A 24,158-nucleotide genomic window follows, 5' to 3' on the forward strand; every position below is an offset into this window, starting at 1 on the left:
ATAAAATCGCCACTTAATTCCTTCATTTGGAACCGTCAGCGAACGCTGCTGTTTCTACATAGTTTAATATTTATGTTATTGCCTAGTTAGCAATCCGAACTTATATGTGATAGAATTTGGCCTTGAGTTTCTTCTCGATCTGTTTTGAATTGTAAATAAGATAACTAAGATATAATTTAGAGTTATGTGAAATCACATCGCCTAACATTTCATCGGCCGAAGATAGATTGTGTATATTATTTATTTTTATCACTATTAGACTCGTTCTCGCTACGATATCAAGATGGCAATAATAGATATACAATAAGATTTTTATTGTTCAAATATTTAACTAAATATTATTAAGTTATATTTTAGGTATAAGAGAAATAGTGTGATGTGGTGCTTGGAAAACTAAAAAATCATGTATTCAAGGTTTTTTTTTATATACACTATTAATATAGGAATCGTACTGTTTTTAAAACTATTTGTGCCTTTACATCATATCCAATAATTTTATATTAGAAAGTTTTAGCTTAGAACTAGAGTTTTAGCACGTATAGTGATTTATGATGCAGTTTACCACGACCACTATATTGTATTTACTTGTTATAATGAAAAAAATAAGTACATCGAGAGTAGTTCTAAGCGTGTTGAATTCTTTCGAATAGTTTATTTTTGTGTTACACAAAGTAAAAATTAGTGATATTTTGTAATACGCTTTATTTACTCGTGTTTGCTTGTATTTATTCGCCTGCCTAGGTTAACGCATCAGTATTCTGATTGATTTCCTTCCATTTTTAGCATGCAGTATTTTTTATTATTTTTACCGTTGTATACACATGTTTTGGCAATCGTTTCAATTTGTGCCTTAATACGCCTTATTAGTGAGCACGCTAGTAGACTACGCGGAATATCAAAATTTTAAAAGTGCCACTAGAAAATAATTTTAACATAAGTAGCATTTTGTTAGTCAATGTAAGTTTACTTACCTTTTTAATAAAATAATAAAATCTTTACATAACTGTTAACGTAGAAAAGTTTATATATAAGAAGTTTTTAACTCTAAAATGTGACAAATTTGCACATTGTTTATGTTTATTACGAATAAAAGTTTTAAAAAATGTTCGACTTTTATTTCTCATGCGTTTTTATTTATAACCTCGAAATTGAAATAATCTTTGAGGTTGGTTTAATGCTAACCCGGGTACTTAGTAAGTTAATCTTTTCGCGATGCTTTCTAGGGTTTCGTTGTGATATAAAATGTTTAGATTTAAATATAGTTGTATAATATGTTTATCAAGGAGTTATTAACGTAAATGGATGTCGTGCTAAACGTGTTTGATAGTTTATTTATATATTTGCTTTTACACACACAAGTAATAGGTATTATGTTTTCATCTACCCAACAAACTTCAAATACACACATTTTCTAATGTTTTACTTTATTTGTTTATTTTATAAATACATTAAATGAAAACAATTATAAATTTGTTGTAAACACCATTTTTGCGTAACAATTGCTTTGATTTAAATAATTATTATCATTAAAATATTATAATAGACCATTTTAGAGACATTGATTTCTAGGATTTACTAGATATGTACCTACTTCCAACTTTATGAACTCTGAATATTTTTTTGCAAAATACCCAACCGCCAACGATTTATTTTTTACAGTGTGCAGTAAAGGTCGGTAGGTACTCATAATATAGGTAAATCGCAAAGTATCATCTCTGGGTTTTTTTAACTATGCATAAAAAATCTTTTGAATTTATTTTGCCAAATGTATGGAACCTGCTAGAAGAGTAAGACTACCTATTGCCTACAAATCAAATCTAGGAGGGGGTCTAATAGAAGCTGGAGACTGTTATGGTGAACAGATCGCGTGATATCAAAACCACGCAAGCGTAGCCGCGGGCCTAGCTAGTATGTGTACGATTATATTCCAGTTTAGTTTATAATAAACTAGAGCAGCCTCGAGTCTTAACTGATGTATCAAAAATCCGTGAGCACGCATGTCCCCATCTTCGCAAACGGATTAACCGAATTAGATGAATGCAATGCAATTCGTCAGGATGCGCTTAGCTATAAATTTAAGTTTTAACTATATCTTTCTAAATATTATTTAGAAACATTCCAATTTCCACCATTGAGACACTTACTTAACTTTCACAAAAGTTGTAGGATTGATACCTATATTTTGTTATAAAGGGATCCTTTGTTTTTAAAGTGAAGGTAAAACAATTACGAAGTACCTACTTATTACGTAATTCTTATTTGTATGCAGTATGCGAACCAGAGGCTATTTGAGTTACAGTTCTGTCGTTTATCTATTGATGGTTTACGGATCTTAAACCAACTTCTTAGAATAGTATGAAAGCAGGTTAGAATGTTAGTGTTCATTTGTTCCAATCTACCTACTCCTTTATATAAAAATCGTATTAGTGGTGCAATTTTGAATATTGCAGTATGCCTACTATTATTTTTATCCTTAAATATTTTAATAAATAGGTACAGAAAAAATTAAGTTATTTTTATCTATGGCGGGGATGTTAATATAAATTCCTTTTACTTTTTAATAAAATTATAAAATAATCATATGCCATATAACATATTCCATATTATAGCTACGAGATAATTTAAAGGCTCATTTGTACTGGTGCATGCTACACCCACAGATTCATTGAATTCCTTAGTAATAGAGTGGCTAATGGATTATGGACAATCCATTTGCATTGCATACACACACAAACAAGAACTAGGTACCTATTTATTTATTGCAGTACCTATCAGTTGTTTTTAAAGTTGCTATTAAGTACTAATAAAATAATGTTTCCTCTAAGGGTGTAGTAGTAGTGATTGTGTCGTTTTCATAGTAAGTAATTAATTAATACATTCTTATCTAAAAATATTCAAACAGCTGAGATGACATGACACACACACCTGCATATGTTTAAACGGTTTAAAACATATTTAAATTTGTTTGTAAACATTTGTTAGACCCTGCTTTCTTCTATAATATGTAAAGCCATCTTCTAGTGCCTAGTTAAGTAAGTATTAGAATAATTCACATATTGTCCTATCAATTGAAAGCTATGTGAAAGTTAATTTCTATAGTTATTAATGTGCCCTCTAATGCACGCGTCTTGCATAATAATACAAGTCACCTATATAAATATAATTAACATATTTCTTTGTCATTAGCGGACGTTTTGATTGTAATATAATGAGCGAATATGATTTTAATAATGAACATGGAAGAAAATTGTTTTAAAATAATGTAAACTAAGGAATAGCTTACAAGAAGCTATGCATACAATTTTTATATTTATGTAGCATTTATCTAATTTGTAACTTTGCAGATTTTGCCTATTTTAATTTAAAACTATTACATCGTTATGGGACTAATGGGTTCATTGTCGATAAAAGATTATATTCCTTGATAATATTTGATTTAAAAATTATTTAACTAGATTTTTTTTTAAATTGTGTTTTTGGCAAATAAATGTTATTTTATTTTTATTTTCTACGTGTTCACAATGTTATTCACAAAAAATAAATGATATTCATGATTCTATGGGTTGCTTTAAATTAAGGTATAATAAAATACGTGTAAAATACCTAAATAGTGAATAAACGATATTTTTGTTTCTACACGAAATCAAATACTTCCACATGCGGTTTCTGATCATTAAGTAAATAATATGTCAATTTCATTGTGACTTGTGACACATGACACTTGCTCTAAATTTAAATTAAAACGGAAAATACTTAGGAAAATGGTTAAAACTCGGAGCAACTAGAGTTAAAACTTTTCCTGTAAACCAATTACCAAACAATAAAGTTGGATTAAAAGTTTATAAAAATGGAAGACTTTGATGTATTTACAAATGAAATAAACTTTACTAAACCAGTTTTCAAGAACGTCTTACACAAATATGCAAATGATATCCCATCTTCTCCGAGTAGTGCAAATTATCAAAGTAAGTGTTCATTTATTTATTAGGTATTGTTGTAATGAAATTCATGCATGTAAGTACTTCTAACAGTGTGTCTGATAGACAAACAAACACATTTAATATCTTGTATATTCTTTGTATAATTTCTTATTGAAATAACACATAAGTGCTCTAAAACGTGAAATAAACATTGCTTCTTTTAAAAATATTTTTCTTTGTTATATTTGCTATTTATATTCATCTTTACAGTCTATTCTATTCATAATTAATATTCTGTTATCTTATAATCAATAAATAATTATCTAACTATTATTGCACGCCTCATAAGCGAAGCGTTGAGGTGGGTACTACTGTCACTTCGCGCAAAACATCTGATTTTTCAAACTTAAAATGTCTTTATGTATCATACATTGCACTTGTAAGATAATACATACACACACATATTAAGAAAAAACACTATTTTTAACAGTCATGATATTTTTGATGTCATTTTTGTTATTTAAACTAGTTAAAAAACAGTTTAAAAAAGTTCTGTCTTGGACGTCCGTGTGTCTGTATGTGCGGAGGATTTTCTTGTTAACACGATAGCGACCGAAATACTTTACTAATTGAGTCTTTTTTTTTCTCTTACGCTTGAGTATGCTCAGGAATAGAACCCTTTCATTTTTCAGGGTCTGATTCGATGTGGTTTAATTGTTATTAAATAAACAAAAATAATAATTAATAAATAATTATTAAAAAAAATTATGAGGCGTGCACTTTTGGATTTTCCAAATTATTTTTAAACATTACAGGTGCTCAAAAACTTTTAGCAGAGGAATGTTTTGTTGAGAACAAAGAAAAAGAATGTGCGTTCCACTTTAGTGAAGCTGTATCAGCTTCAGTGCGAACTTTGGCCATTTATAGAGAGGAACAGAATTTATTATCAGGTAAAAACAAGTGCTTATAATTTTATTATTACTAAAGTCCTATAGATTTCTGTTGTCTGGTAAAGGCAATTAATCTATACTAATATAATAAAGCTGAAGTGTTTGTTTGTTTGAACGCGCTAATATCGGGAACTACTGGTTCGATTTGAAAAATTCTTTCTGTGTTAGATAGCCCATTTATCGAGGAAGGTTATAGGCTATATATCATCACGCTACGACCAACAGGAGTGAAGCAACGGGGGTGAAACCGCGCGGAGCAGCTAGTTCTAAATATAATAAATATCAATTATAATTATACAAAACAATTATTCTCACCGATAATTCATAATATTTCTTTTTATTACAGGGGATAAACTGCAAAAACTGACCAACTATATTAAGCCAATAAAAGATATTATAGATTCAAAACCACTGTGAGTATTATTTCTCGTCAGTTCTTTTTTCTTCTGGGAATTAACCACTCTAACCAAAAAATGAATGATACTACTTCAAATAATCAACTAGCTATGCTATGCAGTTTCACCTGCGGGCATAATCAAGCCTTCTATAGCTCATGTTGTATACTGAAAAGTTTCATCCAAATCTGTCCAGTACAATTAGGAAAATTACAAATATTTTTTTACTGAGACATTTTTTTTTCTCCACCGGGATTCAAACCCAGGACCTCTAATTTCTATGTTCACGCGTCAACTACTGAACCAAGAAAGTGGTTGAGATAAGGTTATTGAAATAAATTAAATTCTGTCATTTTCAGGTCTAAAGAAGATGCAGAACTAGTCAGTTTTATAACAGATTTTGAAAATACAACTAAAGTGTTAGATGATTTACAGTTAGATGAAAATGAGCCTTTCTATAAGCAATATCTTAAATTTGGACCACACAATAATGTTGATAGCATGCTAAAGATATTATCTGAATTGCCTCAAGGTACTTATCTTAAGCTGTATAGAATAATTGCAAGTGTTGTCTTGTCTTAATGTATGTTTGTATGATTCTGAATTAGTTACAATGTAAAATACTTATTATTTTGTGTAGATATTATGATTTTGTGTTAGTCCTAGTTTGCTTTTTACCATTTGTTTAGTATGTGAACAGTAAAATGGCAAAATTTCATACTTTTCACTGCACATGAGCCTAATATTTGAAACCAATTTCTTTTAAAGTTGTTGTGTTGAAAAGATTTCAAAATTGTGGTCTCTAAGCTTTTAAGTATTAAAATTACTTGCTTAGTGTTAAAAAGAACATTCTTTCTTGACTGTGGACTCCCATGATCCCACCAGAACAATCAAATTGATTTTATTCTTTGTAAAAATGTCTAATTTATAAAGCATTTGATTACTTTAAAACTGAATATCAAATAATATTTATTTTCACTTTTCAGAATGGACGATAGTACAGTTAACAGCGCCATACAACCCAAACGAGAATATAAAACCGCACACAGAATACAGATGTGACATCAATTCTGTTTACTTGACTGTGTATAGCAATGATTATTTGAACAACGGACCATTAACTGTGACCGTTCCAGCTAATATCACTAAAGGTATTATTCTATATTTTTTAAATTATTATGTACTTATTAATGTACTATAGTCCTTTTCACCTATGATGATTCCTGTGACACTTCATCGTGTTCCGAATTACGTATTTTATGTTTAAAACGCCAAAATAATTTTAGTGCATAATATTTTTATTTTATGGCGGCATTATTACCTAAAATATAAAAATGAAACAACTTAAGCTTATAAATAAAAAACAGTATTGTTTAGTTTAATATAATGAAAAATAAAATAAAATAACACAAAAATATAATACCTACGCAATTTGTGTACTTACATGAAATGGATCGTTGAAAAATCATAGTGTTGGAAAATCATATAATCGGCGCCCATCTTGTGATCGTTTGTCAATCGAGTCAATCGTCTGTACGAGTGTGTCAGCCTTGTATACAAGTTGCATTTTTATTATGATACTTTACGTGGTATTCTGTTATTGTTACTAATTGTTATTGTTGACTTTTTGTTGCTGTTGTTTGCTAAGTTTCCTTAGTTAATTGTTGGCGAAATGCCGAAAAAACTAATTTTGGTACTTTATTCAAATCGATTTCATTTCCATATAAAATATTATCGATTATCGGAAACAATTGATACGATTTCAGTAAAGGACATCTCTACACGTGTCAAAAATCGATGTGTCACAGAAATCATCTTAGGTGGAAAGGACTATAGCTTTCTGACCACGGCATCGCCCGCGCAGTTGAAGAACAGCATAGCGCAGAGAAAACCTGCATAGTAAAACCTATCCTATACCGTTCAAACTAAATTTGTATTAAATTTCATACAAATCGGCCAAGTGGTTAAGGCGTTAAAAAGAGACAGACGTTAGTAAGACGAAAGTTACTTTCGCATTTATAATACTAAATAAGGATTATTTTAATTTTACTTATAGACCAGTTTTTGACATGCTTAAATAACAGACAAGTTTTGGAATGTAATTTGTAATTGTTACATTTGGTTTTGTTGGCTACACTATGACTACATGTCCTACCTACATACGTTTCTTTATGTAAGAATCAATATTAATTATAAAAAAATACATTTTCAGAAGGAGAAAAGCCCCTTTTCACAGAGTTATTCTCATTACTAGATGATAACTACAAAACAATTGACAATGCACAGTATTTGAACAACAAAAGATTAATACGTAACTACTGGAGCCGCAGAGAAGATGTTGATTTAAGGATGAAGGTAAGTAAGGTTTTCTCGATAATTTTATCCCACACTAGCTTCCGCCCACGACTTTGTACGTGCATCCCCGTTTTTCCCCGTTCCCGCAAGAATTTCGGGAAATCCTTTCTTAGCGGATGCCTACGTCCTAACATCTACCTGCATGCCAAATTTCAGCCCGATACGTCCAGTGGTTTGGGCTGTGCGTTGATAGATCACTATATCAGTCACCTTTGAGTTTTATATATATAGATTTACTAGTATGGTATTATTGATGTACAGTAAATATAATAAAAAAGTTCTCAAAAGTTGCCCGATGTGAAACTCTGCTTATTCGTGTATTGGGCAGAGTTTTCTTATGAGGCATATATAAAACTTTGAACTTAACTGTCATGAAATAATGTTTTTTTTTTTTCAAATAATATTTTATAGCGACTAAAACATGAATGGAAAAAAACCTTTATATTTAAATATGTCAACTTATTTTCAGAGTGTAATAAACGTTATGGATAAAGATTGGCTCGGTGGTTGGTCCAGCTTGCTGACCGGGAAGATCGCGGATTCGAAGCTGCGTGATAAAATTGTTGATATCGTCGATTGTGCTATTGCTGATTGGGGGTAAGAGTTAACATTTATTGAAGTGAATTGAGTATTTGAATAAAAAAAAAATATTGTTTTTTTTTATGTATTTTGAAACTTTATTATTAATAATATTGATATTTAATGCAAATAACTTACAAAAAAATTTTTTTCCGTTAATTATAACCAATTAAAAATTGATGAAATTTAAGTTAGAATCACGTGACTAAAAACGTGCCATGACTGGTCACCACAGTTGTGACGTCATAATGTTATAGCTATTATTAACTGCAGTACATAGCGTTTACATACGATTTGTTAGTTGGTTCCGAATTAGTTAGTTACGAATAATATTCTTGATGTTGATATATTTATGATCACCGATTTTTGTCAGGAGTTGCCTTTGTAGTATTCGTACATAATGGTACAAAACGATAACTTTTGAGGTTCGCCATTTCTAATATAAATTTAAATAATATAATTAACAATTAATATAATTAATATGTAATTTAATAATGACAACAAAATTAAATAGATCAAAACACTTATTTATTATTAACACGCTTTTATTAGCTTCACCTGTATGTTTGTATGTAACCGACTCCTTTCGAAGTTTCGACTCGATTTTGACCCACTTAAGGTGATTGCAACGATCTGTTCCCAGCCAATATCCCGCTAGATGGCGCTGAATTCTACATTTCTAGTTTATTTGAGTTTTTGCGTAATTGGAATAGTCATCAAACCTAGGAATAGTCATGGCGGTTACTGAATATTATATTTTATTGAAATATGTTATATCATTGCCTTAAAATCCACCCAATTCGGTAAAAATATGCGTTTTAACATCTGTCATTGCATACAGGGTCGTTTACACACACAGACGTATACAAAAATGATAAAGATTTAACTCTAGATGGCGTGAATGTAAAGCGCGTCACACACGGTGAAGATACTACCTATAATATTTTATCTAATCTAGTAATATTTTATATTACAGTATCTTAAGGTATCCGGTATCAGCGTTCTGACCATCATTTTTCTTTTTTCGCTGTAGAACCGCCATCCTGTTACAAATGACCCACAAAGGAGAATGACCACGGGTGGTATCGGTAAAATTTTAGTTGTGCCACGTATTCGTTATATTGTTAATTCCTATTTGTATTTATAATGATCATATGTATCAATATTAAGTCTTAATTAAACCGGATAAATTGAAATAATAGTAAAAGTAAAAGTTTTTCTTTTGAAACATGTATGACTACGTATGGAATCGGTAAAATACTAGTTGTGTCACGTGTTCGTGATATTGTTAATTCCTATTTGTATTTATAATGATCATATTTATCACTATTAAGTTGTAATTATACCGAATAAATAGAAATAAAAGTAAAAGTTTTGTTTTGACACATACCTATATCTATCTCTCTTGCAAACGTCATATGTCATAGTTTCTATTTGAAATGTCAAATGAATGTGTTCGACGCATTGTTCGATGTTATTTTGAAATAATGTTTAAATTACGATTTACTTTTCACATTTGTCTTGTAAATTAAAATATTACCTATGTAATAAATGTAAAACTTAACGTTCATCGTTAGTTTAAACTCGATTAAGTAGTTTTTTGAAGTGTTGAATAAAACTATTGTTTTATTTTTATTGTCGCGAACTGCGGCTTATTTACATAAAAACTTTAATCATATCTAAAAGTACTAACATCAAGCTTTAAATTGAGCTATATTTCATCTTGACACAATAAGTTTGATTGCGATACCAAGTGCCATAGTCACTTGGGCAATCTCCTGTGGTTTTCATTTTTCTGTATGGGTAGACAAAACTTCAAAACGCCACCTGCTACGGTTTATATTATTATGAACGATTAGCTTTCCGCCCGCATTTTAAAAAAAAAACCCGTATAGTTCCCGTTCCCGTGGGGTTTCCGGGATAAAACCTATTCAATGTGTCCAAGTTACGTTCTATATGTGTGCTAAATTTCATTGTAATCGGTTCAGTAGTATTTGCGTGAAACACACACATACACATCCTCACAAACTTTCGCATTAGTAGGAAGTAGGATTGTTATAAAAATAAAAGTTATATTTGTTGGCGTAAACTATTTTATTGTAATTTTGGGAAATAAATAATGTCAAAATTGATTACCTACAATAAAACGCAGTTTTATTTTATTACCTACATTACACTATTGTTTTTTTTTTATCAAAACATGTATTTGAAGTAGCAAATATGATATTATGCTGATCCAAGCATTTTCACTCAAAACTAATATCACTAATGATTTGTAAAAGTAAATTATTTCAAAATACATTTCATAACCAACAAGTAAGAATAATTATTCATACAACAACAAATCAAAAACACTATTTACTATGGAAAAAAAACCAGGAAGGTGAAAAACATATTTACGATTTCGATGCACTCGACTTTTAGTAAAATAATAGGTAAAAATATTATTATGGTTTTGATCACAGACATATCTGTGGTTTTGATTTTAGCTACTAGTATCAGAAAGCTGCGTGTTCAATGCACGTCGGGGTCCCACAACTGTGGAGGAAGGAAGGTAGAATACCTCCATCGAGTGAAGTTTCTCGACATACTCGATTTGCCGGCCGGCCTCAATGAAGATTGTCCGAAAGTTGTATATGTGCTCTGTAACGAAAAAATTTCGCTAGCGCGATTCAGAGTGAGGTGTCGTACAATATACCTAATGAAGTTTTTCATCTTTTTATTTTACTGCAAATACAAAATAAAAATTAAACAATGGTAATGTAAATTCTAAACAAACTACTACCAAAATACAGTTAGAACAAAAATCATTTGACTTGTTTATTTCACCCAGAGGCCAGAGGCGGCTCGTGACAAAATTGTATAGGTGTTCACTTGAAATAAAACAACGAAAATACAATAGCGTTCGGGATGATTTATTGCAAAAAAATGAGCACCACATTTTATAAATGTCTATAACACTAAAAATTACAAAGTACAGGCTATTTCAAAACGAATTCAATGACTAGGTATCAATAATTAGTAAATCACCGAATTTGCATTCGCGAGCGTAGGTATCCATAGTGTTTGTCACTGACGGTCACTGACCTCTATAACTTATAGTTATAGAGGTCAGTGGTGTTTGTTGTGTAAACATGTATGTATTTGAGTAGTTAGTAGCATAATATTATATTCTGAATTTCTGATCCATGCCTATTCACTCAAAACTAATAACACTAATGATTTGTAACAGTAAATTATTTCAATAGGTAGGTATTTGAACATTTCCCAACAAGACGTAAGAATAATTATTCGTAGGTATACAAGATACAATAACAAATCTAATACACTATTTATTATTTTATTATTTACTAGCGGTCCGCCCCGGCTTCGCCCGTGGTACATGTTTACGTTTTCTCTCCATAAGAAGTAATAGCTAGAGAGCTAGCGCAAAGCTACCTGTATGTATTTGACCAGACCTGGATTTTTGTGTGTTGATTCCCCTATACCTACTATACATGAGATGAGGAGTCACTAAGCCCAGAGTGGTGGACGGGGCGCGCGCTTAGGTAAGACAGGTGGAAATTTTTGGCGAACTTTGAAACCATTTGACCACGTCTGCCATTTTGATATTTGAAAATAGATTGTTATTAGTTACTATCGGAAAATAACAATGGCAGACCATTATCACGCGGATAACATTCTGGCAGACACTTATGAAAGTGCTGAAAAAAATACAATTTTGAAAGTATTTGACCAGATCTGCCATTCATATATTTTATTTTTAGGGTCTTAAAAACTTATTTTCGAAACGGCAGACATTTTCATTGCGTACAGACTTCAGCAGACAACAAAACTTTACAGACTTCAGCAGTCAACAAGACTTAGCTTCTACATGGTCAGATGTATATATGTATTACGTTCCCTGACCTTACATCAATGATTTACTTTATTAATGTTTTTATGGTCATTTACATTTAATTTTGAAAACTATGGAATAAAATTTATAAATTTGATGATACAAAACTAAATATACATTTGTAAAGAATCTCAAATATAAAGTTGTGTTGCAAATAACAAATCATCATTTAAATATATTATATTATTTCTTTATTTAAGAAACAATTAACAATTACAAAACAACATAAAAAAACACGCATGCATTTATTGAAATGTTCATTCATCATCACTATCGTATGGCGTTGTGTGACTCGTCTTCATAATCCATTGAATCGGATTCTGTAAAAGTAAAACGTAAATTATATAATAAAAGAAATGAGTCATTATAAACTTACCTAGTAAGGCAATGCCTTTGATGTCGCACGATGCCGCCGCGCCGCCAGTGTAGGTACTTCTGCTGCTACATGAAAATATGCTAGGGTTGCAACAAATGGGAAATAAAACAATTGTGATTATTACTATTATGATGTAATCATTTATTCATATTATGTACATTCAAAACAATTGCTATTATTAAATCTGATGTAATTATTTTTTCATAAATATATAATTATTATTAATTACATAATATATTGCACTGTGAAATATTTACGTATCACTTTATTTTTGATGTTCTTAATTGTCTTTTATAAAATTTAAGTGACGCATTCGCATTGGGATCAACAATCCGATAAGAAAAGAATGGAGACAACATATACATAGCTTTGATTTCAATTCTACAGATACAAAATATACAATCTATCTAAAATGATACAACGGATGTTTCCTGCGTTTTCTCGTCAAAATACCGAAACAACGTAATTATTGTATAGTAGTTGGGCGTGAAAGTAAAAAAACAAATGAAAAGTGTTTTCCATATGATTATTTATTAAATTTACGCGATTAAGAATAATTTCAACGATACAATTTAGTAACCGAGAATTCAGAGGATTAAAGAAAATACCTGCCTGATCATTTTATCAAACTCTAAAAGAATTATGGTTATTTCGCATCACTCGGTTTATTAGTTTGGTAATAATTATTAAAGGTAGTTACAACCCTAGCCATTGAGTCGAACGGTAGGCAACACAATATCGACTTTGTGCGGGTACATATGGTACATTTCTTCTTGCTGTGAAGCGTAATTATTATTATTAAGATTTTTTAGGCTATTTTGAATCAGCTGTTCTAATTTAATTCTAGAAATTTATTAAAACGTGATTTTTTTAAAAGTATATTATGAGTTTATAAATACCTCAACCAATAGTTATTGTGTCCTATCCTCATTTCTTTATATCTTGGTAGTTAACTAAAGTGTTAAATTTACATAACCTCAACAACAACATTTACACTGCCACTGCACTAAAACTAAACTAACTAGCTCTCTAGCTATAAGAACCATCCTCGTACTTCAAGGAATATAATAAAAAAAGAATTATCGAAATCGGTTCAGCCGTTCTCGAGTTATGCGCTTACCAACACATTTTGCGATTCATTTTTATATATAAGACTAGCGGTCCGCCCCGGCTTCGCCCGTGGTACATGTTTACGTTTTCTCTACATAAGAACCATCCTCGTACTTCAAGGAATATAATAAAAAAAGAAATATCGAAATCGGTTCAGCCGTTCTCGAGTTATGCGCTTACCAACACATTTTGCGATTCATTTATATATATATACTAGCGGTCCGCCCCGGCTTCGCCCGTGGTACATAATATTTACGTTTTCTCTACATAAAAACCATCCTCGTACTTCAAGGAATATAATAAAAAAAGAATGATCGAAATCGGTTCAGCCGTTCTCGAGTTATGCGCTTACCAACACATTTTGCGATTCATTTTTATATATAAGAAGATAAGATTATGTGAAAATAACCAGGAAGGTGAAAAACATATTTACGAAAACATAGTAACATAATATGGCTGTCGCTACAATAATTATATTTCAATTTTATCTTTTTATACCTAGTAGAACTGGCCGACGAATAAAAAAAATCGTATTAGAATAAATACAATAAATTACGGAACAAAAAAAGGATTGTAACTGAATTAGGTATGTTTGTTTCTGGGCGCACCGTTTTCGACGACGCGACGCGCGACGTAAGCGTATAGGTATAGGTACCTACTTTGCTAAAACAAACTAATAAAATTGTGTGTCTGTCTGAAAATTCGGAAAAGCATATTTTGCAAGTTTGTAATTACTTTGATAGTTTACCGATTTATAATAATTGTAATTGTAATTGTATAATATATAATTTGCAATGTGGTGAAATTTCATAAAAATCACGGGCCAATTTTTTGTTTTGAATCCCACCGAAAATATAATTGCGTTATTAGAATAATTACCTAATTACTATACCTACCCACGATCAATTATTACAATATAGTCTCAAATGCATACTAGAGAAATATTGCAATTTGATTCAATTAAAATGCATAGCATACAAAAATAAATTCACAACACAAGAAATTCCGCGCGCAAATCATAGCGCGTGTCAATGAAATCAAGAATGTTTTATATCAAGCCGACGCGGACGACGCGCGACGCGACGCCGAACAAAAGTACCTACGACGGACGACCACGTGACCACGCTTCGAGTTGCCAAACAACATGAGTAATAAATTGTTTACAAAAAAAACAAGTTTTCCATTTTTCTGTATGAGTAGACAGAACTTCAAAACGCCACCTGCTACGGTTTATATTATGAACGATTGTTATAAAAATAAAAGTTATATTTGTTGGTGTAAACTATTTTATTGATCAATAATTTTGGAATTTAAAATTGTCAACATTGATTACAATAAAACGCAGTTTTATTTTATTACACTATTGTTTTTTTTATCAAAACATGTATTTGAAGTACCATATAATATTATGCTGATCCAAGCATTTTCACTCAAAACTAATATCACTAATGATTTGTAAAAGTAAATTATTTCAATATACATTTCATAACCAACATGTAAGAATAATTATTATTATTCCTACCTACAACAACAAACCTAAAACACTATTTACTATGGGAAAATAACCAGGAAGGTGAAAAACATATTATTATTTACGATTTCGACGCACTCGACTTTTAGTAAAATATAGTAGGTAAACATAATATTATGGTTTTGATTTTTGCTACTAGTATAAGAAAACTGCGTGTTCAAACTACTTGTTTGTCTGTCTGAAAATTCGGAAGTACTTTGGTAGTTTACCGATTTATAATAATATTGTATATATCGTTGTTTAAAAAATATTCAAACACAATAAAATATGATATACTGATTTATCACTGGTTTCAGTGATGAACTGATGAGTCAATTATAGCCACTATACTTTCGTCATACGTGTGTATGATTGATGTGATTTGCAACGTGGTGATATTTCAGAAAAATCACGGGTCAAATTGTCCCACCGAAAATATAACTGCGTTATAAGAATAACTATACCTACGATAAATTATACATAATACAATATAGTCTCAAATGCATACTAGTGAAATATTTTATTTGAATCAATAAAATAAAAAAAAAAATAAAAAATAATAATAATACAAAAATAAATTCACAACACAAGAAAATCCGCGCGCAAATCATAGCGCGTGACAATGAAATCAAGAACTTTCGAGCCGACGCGGACGACGAAGGAGCCTAACAAAAGTACCTACAATCATAGGCGGCTCGTGACAAAATTGTATGGCCGTGTTCACTTGAAATAAAACAACGAAAATAGGTACCTACAATAGCGTTAGCAGTACAAAAAAAATGAGCACCACATTATAAATGTCTATTTATACACTAAAAATTATAGAGTATTTCAAAACGAATTCAATTATTATTTAGCAATAATTAGAAAATCCCCGAATTTGCATTCGTGATCGTATTCATAGTGTTTGTCTACAACTCTACACTAATATTATAAAGAGGAAAACTTTGTTTGTTTGTTTGATTGTAATGAATAGGCTCATAAACTACTGGACATTTTACCAATGTTTGCAAGTTTGTGATTACTTTGATAGTTTACCGATTTATAATAATTGTATACTTATATCATTGTTTAAAAATATTCAAACACAATATGATATAGGTACTGATTTATCACTGGTTTCAGTGATGAACTGATGAGTCAATGTTAGCCACAATACTAATCACTTTCGTCATACATGTGTATGAACTATGATTGATGTGATTTGCAATGTGGTGAAATTTCATAAAAATCACGGGCCAATTTTTTGTTTTGAATCCCACCGAAAATACATATATTACTAATTGCGTTATTAGAATAATTAATTACTATACCCACGATCAATTATTACAATTTACAATATAGTCTCAAATGCATACTAGAGAAACATTGCAATTTGAATCAATTAAAATGCATAGCATACAAAAATAAATTCACAACACAAGAAATTCCGCGCGCAAATCATAGCGCGTGTCAATGAAATCAAGAATGTAATTTTATATCAAGCCGACGAGCGACGACGCCGAACTAAAGTACCTACAGTACCATTTACCTTCAGTGTACAATACAGTTTACAGACCTACGACGGACGAACAATAATGAGTAATAAATAAAAAAAAACATAGTTTCTAAGGTCATTAGTTTTATTTTATTTTATTATTATTTTCTTTGAACGATTGGAAATGAAATTACTCAATTTTTACACAGAACTTTGATTTATTAGAATTATGCTCATTATGCATAAGATAACGAACGCGAATGCACGACATCTAGCGCGTCAATGTCTAAACATCGCCTTTCGTTTAGACATTGACGCGCTAGATCTGTAATAAGTATATAGTCTATGCGCTAGATGTCGTGCTTTATGTCGTGTTTCGCTTGGCAAAAGTCACGCACACTACTGTAGAAGTGTCAAATTTTTCCGGTATTTTACTGTTGTTTTTCTAAGTAAATATTGTAAATTATTGATTAAAAAGGTCGAACGCGCACACATTTCATTATAGAGAAGTGATAAAATGATTAGTTTTAAAGAAATAGTGTCTGTGTTAAGTGTTTAGAGGTAATCAAAAATGTATGGAGGGACGGTCGGAACATCAACCTTAAAACCGACGGATTTTGTTCAAATTTTGAACACTTATCAAGGTCCGATAACAATACAATAATATCATAAATTTATCCTGATAAGGATCGCCAGGATCAGCTTAAAACATATGTTTGTATGTAACCAATTCTCCTTTCGATTCGATTTAGACCCACTATAAACCGACGGATTTAATTTAAATTTTGTATACTTATAAAAACCCGGTAACAATACAATAATTTCATGAATTTATCTTTTTATCCTGTTTAGTTTTTCAAACTATATTTAATTTTCTATCAACTGCAATGAGTGAAAACTAACATTATGACGTCACACGCGCTTGGGTGACGCTTCGGGAGTTGTCGGCGTGTTTTCGGTACTGGATTCAAAGACTAATTTTTATTTTGAAATAACTTTTGAATTATTGCAAAAAAAATAAAAATAAAAACAGTTTTGTTATAAAACTAATATATAATCTTTCCATTTATCACAAAAAAAAAAAATAATTCAAATACTCAATTTTTTTTAGGGGTTGGAAAAAAAATTAGTGTAACATTTTTTCGTTACGCGTGACATTTTTCCGTTACGCGCCATCTTTGATTCGACGTATTTCTGTAAAGTTGCATATAGTAAACTAGATTTCCGCCCGCGGCTTCGCTCGCGTTTTCAAAGGAAAACCCGCATAGTTCCCGTTCCCGTGGGATTTCCGGGATAAAACCTACCCTATGTGTTAATCCAAGTTACCTTCTATATGTGTGCTAAATTTCATTGTAATCGGTTCAGCCCCCCTAGTCAAGTGGCTTTCTGTTAGCGTAGCGTTCAATAGAATAGACTACGAATGTATGAGATTGACGTAACCTGTAGATATCGGTCAATTAAGGAAAGCTGGCATGTTCACAGTACTCACACTTATGCAATTTTACTTACAGTATGTTCAAAAATAAATGCGACTCTAGTTTCATTTTAGACTTGAATTGTAAAATGGTGCGTTGTAGATAAATATATATGCAAATATAATTATGAAAGCTCTCATAATTTACCTGTAAAATTATAATTTAAAAGTAAATCAATTGATGAACTTAATTATTTATTCTAATAATAATCAATTGGATAAAAGTATTAATAATAATTCAATTATCAAATAATAATTAAATTTCAGGTCATAAAAACAATACAAATAACACGTGTACGCTCACTCCCAACACACGGATGGTTGTTTTGATAATGATTTAAATAACGGACGTCTTCTGCAGTTGCGGAGCAGTCTTGTCCTGACTTTGGTCGAGTAAAGATATCTAAGAAATATTATATTTGTAGTTATTAGTCAGTTCTTTAAAGAAACGAATCTTCAATGGCGGCGCTTATCATTCCCTCTCGCTCACACACGGCCGTACGGTATGCAAAAAAAAAGGGAAAAATAAAATCACTAAAATGTATTTGATTTTCCCTATAATAGTTTTTATCATAAATTTACAATGACAATTATGCATTTGCGAAAGTAAATAATGTTTTATTGGAATTTGACAAAATATGTTCTTTGGGAAAAGTTGTTCAGTTTTATGGGCTAATTACAAGTATTATGGGGATTTTATTACATTCTGTATACGTAAATATGATAATTCATATAAATACACAAATACAATAACAAAAAAGTTTGTCAACAAACAATTTGAAATAATTAATAAAATAATTATCAATTTACGTTATTTTTATTTTCTTTTTTGCTGATCCTACCATCTGTCAAAGTCAGCTTTGGCCGCCATTGAAGATTCGTTTCTTTATTGAACTGACTAATATTCCATATGTTATTCCATATTTTTCTAACAAGATCCTTATCATCCAAATTTCCACATTGGTGAGAAAAATTGACATTTCTAATGAAAATGAACAAAAAATTAAATGATTTTATTAAATATTGTAAAATAGTCTATAATTCTTCCGTTTACTGTATCACAAAATTCTTCATAGATTTTTAGATATTCGTACTACACCAATTACATCACCCTGTATTTATAAACAATTGCAAAATAAAAGCTACACATAGGCCGGGAGATACTGACACAAAATTTCGGGTCATTTGTAACAGAATGGCGGTTCTACAGGGGTTACGCAATGACAAAAAAGAAAAATGATGGTCAGAACGCTGGTACCGATGGACTAGTCGCGTGGGCGTAAGTCGAACTCGTCGGATAAATAGCGAAAGTCAAACGATTTGTAACACAAAAATTTTAGAATTTACCGATAGCCCATAAAAAAGATGTAGGCGGTAGTGTCATGCCATACTTCTCCGGTGTAACTACGAATAAAATCTTACAATAAGAAAAAAATCTTATACACATTCGCCACCTCCCACAGGTATGGCATTATCACACTTCTATTTATAATCATTCAGGAGTTGTTGAAAAAAAAATGTAGGGTGGTACACATCGTTTGGCGAGAAAAAAAAATTCAAAAATTTGCAGATTTTCCGCGGTATGGCGACTATTTGGAATCGTCCGAAAAGTATGGCATGGCGATTTTAGTAAATGGCTGCACGACGATGGTTAACTGTGCAAAAGTAAATTCTAAAATTTTTGTGTTACAAATCGTTAGACTTTCGCTATTTATCCGACGAGTGTGACTAACGCCCACGCGACTAGTCCACCGGTACCAGCGTTCTGACCATCATTTTTCTTTTTGTCATTGAAAGAAAGAAAGAAAGAAAAAACATTTATTTCTAGGAAAAGGTACACACACAAGAAGAAAACACAAAAAAAAAGAAGAAAGAAAGTACGATACATAATAAAATTAGACATAAATTAGACGCCATGTTTGTTGAGAATCTGGTACTGTGTGTGCACTGCATTTCCAGAAAAGGGTCTTGACTCAGCTTTCTGCCATAATCGCAGCAAGCTGCGACTACAGCGCTGGTATTCTGTCAAGACCGAAATTGTCATTGCGTACTAAGACCCCTCTAGACCGCCATCCTGTTACAAATGACCCGAAATTTTGTGTCAGTATCTCCCGGCCTAACATGTGCAATGTGTAAATGTGTTGACGTTCCAGCTCTTCTTAATATAGGTATACGTTTATCTACAGCCTACGTCAATCTCATACATTCGTAGTCTATTCTATTGAACGCTACGCTAACAGAAAGCCACTTGACTAGGGGGGCAGTAGTTTTTACGTGAAAGAGTAACAAACATCCATACAAACTTTCGCCTTTATAATAATATAAATATAGTAATAGGATTATTTTTTGAAAAATAAGGTCATAAAGAAGTTTCACTTCTTACGTGTGTACACTAGTACACGCACACATTTTTTATTTTACTAGATATCTAACACATAACATTTAGTATACATAAACCTTCTTGAACTTGATATGAATTAAAAAAAAACTGCATCAAAATCTATTGCGTAGATCTAAGTTAGTTAGCAGTCTTTAAAACTAAGATTTTATAGATCAAATACAGGACAGAGTGAAACGACGCATCCTTACAACAAAGTCGTTGTTGTAAAGATGCGCCGTTTAATAAAGAGCCTAGGCTAATGGCTGATTAAAACAGTTGGGTGCAAGTAACACAATAATATATACTACATGTTTCACCCTCTGACGAACCTATAGCTTATAGCTGTTTGTGTTATTCTGATTTGCACTTTAAAGTTTCAATCATATCCGTCCAGTAGTTTTTTCGTGAAAGAGTAACATACAAACATCCTCACAAATTTTCGCATTTATAATATTTGTAGGAATATTATTTCAGATTTTTAAAACTGAACACAAAGCAAAAGATACTCCTATACAACTTAATGGATTCCTGCCCATCGCTACAAATGCAGCAAATAAAATCGTGCATCAGGAAAATCCTAACGGAATATGGCAACATTGACGAAATAAAATCGATTCAAAATTCGAACGAATGCGAAAAATGTTCCAAGGAATTTCGATTTTCGAACGAATTGTGTTTGAAATGTTTGTCGAAATGTTTCGAAGAGATGCACAAGTTTAGTTTGGTGGATGGAATAAGGGCGTTTTCACATGTTGCGACGCAAATTAAGGAAAATGATGACTGGGCGGCGTTGAGGAAGGCGAAACGACATCCTGTTATATTGATCGTGGACGAAGTATGTATTATATTTTGTATTGTTATTAATTAATTATGTAGGTATTTAAAATTGTTTTTTTTTATGTTTAAGTATTCAAAAAAATACGATTTTTCATGAAATGGTTGAGATACAGGTTGGGAAACCCTTTTCGTATGATATTCGGAAATTATTTGAAACTAGCTGCTCCGCGCGGTTTCACCCGCGTGGCTCCACTCATGTTGGTCGTAGCGTGATGATATATAGCCTATAGCCTTCCTCGATAAATGAGCTATCTAACACCGAAAGAATTTTTCAAATCGGACCAGTAGTTCCCGAGATTAGCGCGTTCAAACAAACTCTTCAGCTTTATAATATTAGTATAGATTCAATTTTTTAATATTGTTTTCCAGATTTAAAGATGATGAAATGTTTTATAACGTTTATAACTGAACAAACCCTAAATTCAAATAATTCAAATGTAAGACGTTGTAAATAAATATACAATTTTGATTCCTTTAATACATATTTTTGACGTGACAACGTCTTATAATTCGATAGAGCCGGCTGCACGCACGAAAAAACATGACTCATGCGGCGTTACCTCGCTCTGAGGCGTTCCATGTAAGGCTTGAAGTGCAAGCGAGAGCGCGGAACGAGCGACAAAGAGGCACAATCGGACGTTGTCACGTTCAACTATCGTCAGTAAACGGACTTTACAGACAATTTTATGTTTAAGTATTAAAAAAAATACGATTTTTCATGAAATGGTTGAGAAACCCTTTTCGTATGATATTCGGAAATTATTTTAAATTCAATTTTTTAATATTGTTTTCCAGATTTAAAGATGATGAAATGTTTTTTAACGTTTTTAACTGAACACACCTCAAATTATATAGTAATCCTAAAATCCAATTCGAATAGTACTTTTTTTTCCTAACATATTCTAAATAAAAAAATCTTTATACACTTTATCTTTAATACATTATTACTTATATATCTATACTAATATTATAAAGAGGAAAGGTTTGTATGTATGTATGTATGGTTTTCACGCATAAACTACTGGACCGATTTTGATGAAATTTAATAAAATCTTTAGACCCTGAGAAAGAACATAGGCTACCTTTTATTACGAAATATGTACCACGGGCGAAGCCGGGGCGGACCGCTAGTAAAATATAAAATGAAACATATTTCAGATGCTAGACACATTTCCCTGGGAGAGTCTACCGGTATTGAACCTGCAGCCTGTCACGAGAATGGAAAATATTCACTTTTTGTACATGTTATACAAAATACATCAAAACAGAATCGTCGATGGGTATTTTGAGGCAAAATCGGAAGTTGGACGATATATTATTAATCCGGGTAAGGTTTTGAAGTTTAAAATATTTAAGTCAAGATGCAGACAGACATACAGACAATTTTTGTTTGACATGTTAGTTTTTGTTTACTTATTTATTTAGTTTATGTTTTTTGCTTTTGCCCCTACTTCATACAAGTATAGCTATTAGGAATAGTAAATGTTTAAAGGTTTTTTTTTAACATGTTAAGCTCAGAGTACGAAATTTTAAATATTTTCAAGTATTGAAAAAAATTTATTAATATTACAAAGTAGTTACCACATTTTCGTTTTTTTTTATCTTTTTTAAATAAAAATGACGTCAGAAAATAGACAGCAAACTTTTAATCATATCCCAGGGATCAAAAGTAAAAAAAGCAAATCCAAAACTATCATTTTTGAAGTGAAACTTCTTTAGGCTCGTTGAGAGTAAAACTTCAAGGTCGCGTCATGGCAATACCGTCACGTCATGGAGGGCGACGATTTTTGTATCTTTGAATCTTAGAAATTAAAGACTTTAACGGATTTTAAACGGGGAGACTCCGCGTGACCACGCTCGCTGTAAAGTGTTCGAAACGTCGGGAAAATAATATAATGATTAAATCGCGTTTAAAATCCGTTAAAAAGTCTTTAATTTCTAAATGTAACTCTTTGAATCTTGCTAAAGAAGTTTCACTTATGACACGTGTGCTCGGCACACACGTTCTTTTTGACGTGATAACGTTTTTAAAATCGTTTTAGTCGGGTGACATGTTCAGAAACTTGTGTCACACCAAAACCTCACGAGCGCGATCGCAGGTATAACGAGAGAGAGACGGACCGATCTCCCGTCTCATCTCGAGCGCTGCCACTGCATTATGTTATCACGTAAATATCTCGATCGTAAACCTACTTTACAAACAACCAATTTTTTTTAACTCAATATAAGTCTTCCTATACAGGGTGTCCCAAAAAGTAGTGATGAACGGAAGCTGGGAGGTAGAGGACCAAGAGGGCTATCCGAATCACCCCCATGTGTGTTATGCGATTTTTCGTATTTTCGGAGTTATTACATTTTTTTCAATTTTTCATCTATCGCCGAGTACGATGAGATTTTTATTTATGGTGACGTGAATTATTGCGCTAGATGCTTGATTTTTTTTTGTGTGCTAAGCTGAAAGATAGGCCAATTCAGTATGGTAACATTTACTATCGTTAGATCTTCGAATGGAATAAAAAAAAGAATTAAATGCCAAGAAAGATAAAATTACCCAGTATGTTCATAACTTCAAGGGCCCATAAAAAAATAAAATCACATAAAAAAGGTTTTCCATTTGGCTTTTAAAAACTTGCTCTATCGATCAGGTAGCCACCATAAAAATTTCATTTTATTATTCTGAAGGCTTCAATCGAAAAATTGAAATCTAAATGTGGTAAGTGCAAAATTTTTATTAACATGATGATCATTAAAACCAATAAATAGGTGTTTAATTACCAGAATTTTTTTAAATAGCCCCGCTGTTGCTCAGTGCAAGTGCGACATCACCGTAAAAAGTTGTCTTTTAAATGTCTGAATGCTTTTTTATCATTTTTAATGGTTTCTTCTGCTACTATGAA

The 24,158-nt window shown here is 31.5% G+C and overlaps 1 protein-coding gene across 1 annotated transcript in view; it reads left to right on the plus strand.

The window, feature by feature from the left end:
* The first annotated feature begins 3,738 nt into the window (after positions 1 to 3,738).
* The window catches only part of Sse (extra spindle pole bodies like 1, separase), a 29,608-nt gene continuing 9,188 nt past the window's right edge, over positions 3,739 to 24,158 (plus strand). Inside the window, exons 1-9 of the mRNA XM_089708832.1 lie at positions 3,739 to 3,965; positions 4,736 to 4,870; positions 5,217 to 5,283; positions 5,625 to 5,797; positions 6,252 to 6,416; positions 7,478 to 7,620; positions 8,090 to 8,217; positions 20,899 to 21,259; positions 22,420 to 22,588. Of these exons, the coding sequence (XP_089564958.1) occupies positions 3,848 to 3,965; positions 4,736 to 4,870; positions 5,217 to 5,283; positions 5,625 to 5,797; positions 6,252 to 6,416; positions 7,478 to 7,620; positions 8,090 to 8,217; positions 20,899 to 21,259; positions 22,420 to 22,588 (1,459 nt within the window). The 5' untranslated portion in view covers positions 3,739 to 3,847. The remainder of the gene's footprint in view (positions 3,966 to 4,735; positions 4,871 to 5,216; positions 5,284 to 5,624; positions 5,798 to 6,251; positions 6,417 to 7,477; positions 7,621 to 8,089; positions 8,218 to 20,898; positions 21,260 to 22,419; positions 22,589 to 24,158) is intronic.

This window comes from Colias philodice, chromosome 21 (assembly GCF_061535455.1).
Source record: "Colias philodice isolate Cphi_HAF_F1 chromosome 21, ilColPhil1 Martin Lab GWU primary, whole genome shotgun sequence".
NCBI lineage: Eukaryota > Metazoa > Arthropoda > Insecta > Lepidoptera > Pieridae > Colias > Colias philodice.